Here is a 7,592-nt window from a genome sequence, read left to right on the forward strand (position 1 = left end):
AGGTCATTGGTGACCTTTGAGAGGGTGGTTTCAGTGGAGGGGAGGGGACGGAAGCCAGATTGTAGGGGGCCCAGGAGAGAGTTGGAGAAGAGGAAATTGAGGCAGCGAGTGTAGAAGACACTCCAGGAGTTTGAAAAGAAAGGGTAGGAGAGAGATAGGGAGATAAATGGAGGGGGCTGTGGGTTCAAGGGAGAGTTTTTTAGGATGGGGGAGATGTGGGCATGTTTGAAGGAAGAGGGGAAGAAGCCACTGGAGAGTGAGTGGTTGAAGGTGTAAGTAAAGGTGGGTAGGAGGGAAGGGGCGAGAGTTTAATAAAGTGGGAGGGAATGGGATCTGAAGCGCATGTAGCACTTTAGAGGAGGCAGGAGAACACTTCTGAAGATACTGCTGGGAAGGATGGGAAAGTAGAAGAGGGGGTCGAGAGGAGGAGGGATGGAGGGGAGGGAGGGGTGACTTTGGGGAGCTCAGACCTGATGGTGTTAATTTTCCTACTGAAGTGGCCAGAGAGTTGAGGGTGAGGGATGGGGGAGAAACAGGGGACCTGAGGAGGGAGTTAAATGTCCAGAATGGCTGATGAGGGTGATGGCCATGGGTGTCAATAAGGGAAGAGAAATAGTTTTGCCGGGCAGAGGAGAGGGCAGATTTAGGGCAAAAAAGTGCTTACTATGTGCCAGGCACTGGGGTGGATACAAGCAAATTGGATTATCCCTGTCCTACACAGGGCTCACACTCTTAATCCCCATTTTAACAGATGAGGTAACTGAGGCACAGAGAAGTGAAGTGACTTGCCCAAGGCCACACGGCTGACAAATGGCCGAGCTGGGATTAGAATCCATTACCTTTTGACTCCCAGGCCTGTGCTGTATCCACGAAGCCCAAAGGAAAGAAAAGGTCACTAATGATTCATTCATTCTTATTTATTTATTGAGTGCTTAGTGTGTGCAGAGCACTGTACTAAGTGCTTGGGAAGGTACAATACAACAATAAACTGCGTCATTCCCTTGCCAAGTCCAATGGACTCTATTTCATCCTAATCCTCTCCGATCTCTCAACTGCCTTCAACACTGTCAACCACCCCCTTCTCCTGGTCACATTATCCAACCTTGGCTTCACTGACACTGTCCTCTTCTGGTTTTCTTCCTATTTCTCTGGCTGCTTATTCTCAGTCTCTTTCATGGGCTCCTCCTCTGCCTCCCACCCTCTAGTCTGAGGGGTCATTAGTGTGACAGATAAGATTGTGGTAAAATGAGCGGTTTGGGAGTGTGAGGGCTGAGTTGTAAAAGGAGACTACCAAGGTTTGGTTGGAAAAGCACAGACTGAGTGCCTTATAAAGCCAATGGTACAAGTTTCTATTTGATGCAGAAATAGATTGGCAATCATTGGAGGTTTTTGAGGAGTGAAAGATGTGGACGGAACTTTTTTTTAGAACAATCCAGGGAGTAAAGTGAAGCATGAACTAGAATGGGGAGAGACTGGAGGTCAGCAAGGAGGCTGATGTAGTAATCGAGACAGGATAAGACAAATGCTTGTAAATTTTAATCTTTTGAATCCCGGCTCTGCCACTTGCCTGCTCTGTGGCCTTGGGTAAGTCACTTCATTTCTCTGTGCCTCAATTTTCTCATCTATAAAATGGGGATTCTACATCTGTTCCCTCACCTCCTCAGACTTCACCCAGTGAGGATGAGGACTTGTGTCTGAACGGATTGTCATGTATATATCCCAGTGTTTAGTACATTGCTCCGAAATCCCTCTATCTGACCACAACCTCCTCACTTGCCTTCTCTCCCACACACTTCCTCCCTGCAAATCTGTGCTGTTCCCCCAGACACCTCTTATTTTTTGACCCCATCCAATGTTCTCAATTGATCATGCCCTATTTAGCCTCCATAATCAATCAATCAATCGTATTTATTGAGCGCTTACTGTGTGCAGAGCACTGTACTAAGCGCTTGGGAAGTACAAGTTGGCAACGTATAGAGACAGTCCCTACCCAACAGTGGGCTCACAGTCTAGAAGGGAGAGACAGAGAACAAAACCAAACATATTAACAAAATAAAATAAATAGAATAGATATGTACAAGTAAAATAAATAAATAAATAAATAGAGTAATAAATATGTACAAACATATATACATATATACAGGTGCTGTCGGGAAGGGAAGGAGGTAAGACGGTGGGGATGGAGAGGGGGAGGAGGGGGAGAGGAAGGAGGGGGCTCAGTCTGGGAAGGCCTCCTGGAGGAGGTGAGCTCTCAGTAGGGCCTTGAAGGGAGGAAGAGAGCTAGCTTGGCGGATTTGGGGAGGGAGGGCATTCCAGGCCAGGGGGATGAAGTGGGCTGGAGGTCGACGGCGGGACAGGCGAGAACGAGGCACGGTGAGGAGATTAGCGGCAGAAGAGCGGAGAGTGCAGGCTGGGCTGTAGAAGGAGAGAAGGGAGGTGAAGTAGGAGGGGGCGAGGTGATGGAGAGCCTTGAAGCCGAGGGTGAGGAGTTTCTGCCTGATGCACAGATTGATTGGTAGCCACTGGAGATTTCTGAACTACACCACCCTCTGTACTGAACTCAACTCACTCACTACCCTATCCCTTTGGTGATCTTGGATCTAGGTCATCCACACACCTCCTCCTTGACTCTTGTGCAAGAACCACAGAGTCCTGCTGGTGGAAATACTGACATCAGGCTAACTTTGTCCACTTCAGATTTTTCCTTACGGGCTTTACCCCTACCCTCTCCTCTGCCCAACAAAATTATTTCCCCACCCTTCTTGACACCCATACCCATCACCCTCAACAGTTGTTTCAGACATTTAACTCCCTTCTCAAACCCCCTGACCCCCTGCTTTCCTCATCCCTTGCCCCTAATGACCTGGCCACTTATTTTACTGAGAAAATTGAAACGATCAGGCACGATCTCCCTAAAATCTCCCCTGCCTCTCCCCAGTCACTCCCGCCTCCTGCCCCCTCTTCGATTATCCCATCTTTCCCAGCAGTATCTCTACAGGAGATCTGTCTTCTCTCAAAATCCATCACCTCCACAAGCACACCCAACCCCATTCCTTCACACCTTATCAATACACTTGCCCATTCCCTTCTTCCTCCCCTAACTGCCATCTTCAACTGTTTGCTCCCCAATGGCTTCTTCCCCACTAAGTCCAAATATGCCCATGTCTCCTCTATTCTAAAAAAACCCTCCCTTGACCCCATGGCTCCCTCCAGTTATCGCCCTATCTCCCAGGACCGTCTCTACATGTTGCCAACTTGTACTTCCCAAGCACTTAGTACAGTGCTCTGCACACGGTAAGCGCTCAATAAATACGATTGAATGAATGAATGAATTCTTTTCCAAACTCCTTGAGCCAACTGTCTACACCCACTAGTGTATCAAGGTCTTCTCCTGCTTCCGTCCCCTTGTCGCCACAGAAACCGGCCCCTCAAAGGTCACCAATGACCTCCTTCTTGCCAAATCCAATGGTGTCTACTCCACCCTAGTCCTCCTCAACCTCTCAGCTGCCTTTGACACTGTCACTCACCCCCTTCTCCTAGAAACATTATCCTACCTTGGCTTCAATGACACTGTCCTCTCCTGGCTCTCCTATCTCTCTGGCTGCTCATTTTCAGTCTCTTTCATGGGCTCCTCCTCTGCTTCCCACCGCCTCACTGTCGGGATCCCTCAAGGTTCAGTTCTGGGTCCCCATCTATTCTCCACCATTCCCCTGGAGAACACATTTGCTCACATGACTTCAACTACCACTTCCATGCGGATGATAACCCAAACCTACATTACCAGTTCTGATTTCTCTCTCTCTCTCTGCAGTCTTGCATTTTTTCCTGTCTTCAAGACATCTATCTCTACTTGGATCACCTCAAACGCAGCATATCTAAAATGAAACTTCTCATCTTCCCATCCAAACCATGTCCTTCCCCCAACTTTACCATCACTGTAGTCAGTACCACCATCCTTCTTGTCTCATAAGCATGTAACCTTGGCATTATCCTTGACTCCTCCCTCTCATTCAACCCACATGCTCAATCCATCACTAAATCCTGTCGGTCCCACCTTCACAAGACGGCTAAAATCCGCCCTTTCCTTTCCTTCCAAATTGCTACCATGTTAATCCAATCACTCATTTTATCCCACCTTGATTACTGTATCAGCCTCACTGCTGACCTCCCTGACACCTGTCTCTCCCCACTCAAATCTATACTTCACTCTGCTGCCTGGATCATTTTTCTACAAAAACATTTAGAAAGGAATAGTAAGAAGGAGATCACTACATGGAGCCATGGGCTCAAGGGAGGGGTTTTTTTAGGATAGGGGAAACATGGACATCTGTTTCAAAGCACTGGGGTAGGCTCCATTGGTGAGTGAGCCATTGAAGATAGCGGTCCAGAGAGGGGGAGGGTGTTTTTAATAAAAGTGTAAAGGGAAGGGGTCTGAGGCACAATGGTACATTTTAAGAGATGGTAGATTCCCTCTTGAGATATTGCTGAGAAGGATGAAAGAATTAAAGAGGGGGAGCGAGGGGCAATTTTAAGGAGTTCACTCCTGATGGTTTCAGTGTTATTGATAAAATAAGTGGCATAATCACTAGAGGAAAGAAACAGGGCAGGGCGTGGAGGACAGGGGATTTAAGGAGGGAGTTAAAAGTCTGAAACCATTGGCACAGGCAATGAGCATGGGATCTACCCCTTCCTCTCCATCCAAACAGTCACCATGCTGGTCAAGGTATTTGTCGCTACCTAGCCTGACCTGACTTCTTGTGTTTTTTCCCTTTCCAAATTGAAATTGTGGTCAAAAATGAATTTTTTTCATATTGCAATAGAACCTCATATAACCCAGAAGTTTGATCAAACAGGGATGACACCATCCTTCTTGGCTACATCTTTGCTCTCTGATGTCTAAAAATAATGTTGGAATTACCCAAGTAGGAGACTTCCAACAAAACTGGCTTTCCTTTCAGAGTACTGGGTCAATCTGTATCCAAAATTTTCAGAAGCAACAAATTAGGAGGTACAGGAAACCCGTGATCCAGCCTGCAGGAACCAAACTGCTGCCAGTAAGCACGAAAAAGTTCTGCTCACAAGGGAGGGGTAAATGAAATTACAGTGCAACACAATATTGTTCCGCATTAAATAAAATTAGGTGAAGTGTCACAGTGCAGAATACAAGAAGTGAAAGCTTGAACTGTTTACAGCAAAGACACACAGCCTTGGGGAGGACCACATATTAAAAACAAACAAACATTTTTTTAAAACAGGCTTGAGACAAACTTGGCACACTACCTAACTTAATCTTCACTTTTGGTGCCAAATACTGCATTAGTATAGCACATAATTATACCTCCTGCACCTTATGTAACGCTAAATCCTGGAACCACCGGAGCCTTTGCTCTTGAATCTCCTCCCTAGGAACTGGGAATCAGCAGGGCAATAGCCTGACTTTTGGCCATGCACTGCACAATTTAATTGCAGGGAACACTGGCAGTGGCATCGCTTGCTGTTATTCTAAAACCATGCTATCACAAGATAACTAGATTATGCCTCTGTGATTTACAATACCATACTAAATCTCAAAAGAAGTTCATGCGTATTCACGTACTCCGAATGATCTTCAAATCAACAATCATTTTTTTTTAATTTTACACCATTTTAAATTTTAGCTAAGGTATTCACTTTTACGACAATAACAATTGTGGTACTGTACTAAGCAATGACATAGACAATCAGATCCCACAAGGGCTTAAGTCTAAAAGGAAGGGAGAACAAGTGTCTTGGTCCTAGTTTATTTTAATATCAGTCTCCCCCTCTAGCCTGTAAGACCCTGATGGGCAGGGAACATGCCTACTATGCTGAACTGTACACTTCCAAGAGTGTAATACAGTGCTCTGCAGGCAGTAGGTGTTCAATAAATGCCACTTATTGATAAGGAAACTGAGGCAGAAAAGTGACTTGCCCAAGGCCACACAGCAGACAAGTGGTGGAGCAGGAATTAGAACCTACCTCTCCTGAGGAGAGAAGCAACGTGGCCTAGTGGAAACAGCACAGGCCTGGGAGTCAGCGGACCTGGGTTCTAATCCTGCCTCCACCACTTGTCTGCTGCGTGAACTTGGGCAAGTCACTTAGCTTCTCTGTGCCTCAGTTTCCTCAATGGTAAAATGGGGACTAAATACCTGTTTCCCTTCCTACTTAGACGGGGAGCCCAATGGGAGACAGGGGCTGTGTCCACCCTCGTTAATTTCTATCTACCCCAGGGCTTAATCAATCAATCAACCGCATTTATTGCACGCTTACTGTGTGCAGAGCACTGTACTAAGCGCTTGGGAAGTCCAAGTTGGCAACATATAGAGACGGTCCCTACCCAACAGCCGGCTCACAGTCTAAAAGGGGGAGACAGAGAACAAAACCAAACATGCTAACAAAGTAAAATAAATAGACTAGATATGTACAAGTAAAATAAATAAATAGAATAATAAACATGTACAAACATACATACATATATGCAGGGAAGGGAAAGAGGTAAGATGGGGGGATGGAGAGGGGGAGGAGGGGGAGAGGAAGGAAGGGGCTCAGTCTGGGAAGGCCTTCAAGGCCCTACTAGATATGTACAAGTAAAATAAATAAATAAAGAGTAATAAATATGTACAAACACATATATGCATATATACAGGTGCTGTGGGGAAGGGAAGGAGGTAAGATGGGGGGGATGGAGAGGGGGACGAGGGGGAGAGGAAGGAAAGGGCTCAGTCTGAGAAGGCCTCCTGGAGGAGGTGAGCTCTCAGTAGGGCCTTGAAAGCACTTAGTACTATTCCCAGTCCTGCGCTCCTTTCAGTAGCTCCTGCTGCTCCGTAAGTTATAGAACAGTCGCACCTACATGTTGCCAATTTGTACTTCCCAAGCGCTCTGCACACAGTAAGCGCTCAATAAATACGATTGATGATGCTGACGACTAATACTATGTATTATTAGTTTAAATAGCGCCCGTTGATGGTCACGCTGTGGCCTAGGCCGCCAAACCCCAGTCGGCCCCTGCAGGTGGGCAGCCTCCTGTCAGCCATTCTCCTCAGGCGGGGCCGGGCGCCATGCCCGGGCGGAGCAGGCCCCACCGGAAGTGCTCCCCTCTTTCTCCCCCCCCCCGCCCGGCCCCTCCCCGGAGGGCTCCGTCCTCAGGCTTACGTTGTAAGCGGGGAGCTGCCCGTCGGGGGCCCGCTGCAGCTCACGGATCAACTCGACGGCCTTCTCGCAGAACATGGCGGCGGCGGCGCTGGCGGCCGTCCCCGGCCCGCTCCGCACGGCGCGCTCTCCCGGCGCATCGCGAGAGTTTGGCGCCGAACCCGCGACAGCCAATAGGGAGCGCGCACCGCCCACGGGCTCCGATACGGGGGGCAGCGAGGGTCAAAACGCCTGAACCACGGCGCATGCGCGCGCACGCGCGCGGCAGTCGACAGCCCTGCCCACTGTCTCCGCCCACTGACTCATTCATTCATTCAGCCAAGTATTCATTCATTCATTCAACTGTATATTCATTCAGCCAAGTATTCATTCATTCAACTGTATATTCATTCATTCATTCAGCCAAGTATTCATTCATTCAACTG

The 7,592-nt window shown here is 47.8% G+C and overlaps 1 protein-coding gene across 4 annotated transcripts in view; it reads right to left on the reverse strand.

Annotated features, from left to right (window-relative positions):
- Window positions 1–7,260, reverse strand: part of GINS1 (GINS complex subunit 1) — a 52,106-nt gene extending 44,846 nt beyond the window's left edge. For 2 of the 4 annotated variants that reach the window (XM_038751886.1, XM_038751883.1), the window contains exon 1: window positions 7,171–7,260. In XM_038751886.1, coding sequence (XP_038607814.1) covers window positions 7,171–7,245 — 75 coding nt within the window. In that variant the 5' untranslated portion in view covers window positions 7,246–7,260. The remainder of the gene's footprint in view (window positions 1–7,170) is intronic. The other 2 variants (XM_038751884.1, XM_038751885.1) reach the window with 2 other exon arrangements.
- Window positions 7,261–7,592: the final 332 nt, after the last annotated feature.

The sequence above is a fragment of the Tachyglossus aculeatus genome, chromosome 9 (genome assembly GCF_015852505.1).
Source record: "Tachyglossus aculeatus isolate mTacAcu1 chromosome 9, mTacAcu1.pri, whole genome shotgun sequence".
Classification (NCBI taxonomy): domain Eukaryota; kingdom Metazoa; phylum Chordata; class Mammalia; order Monotremata; family Tachyglossidae; genus Tachyglossus; species Tachyglossus aculeatus.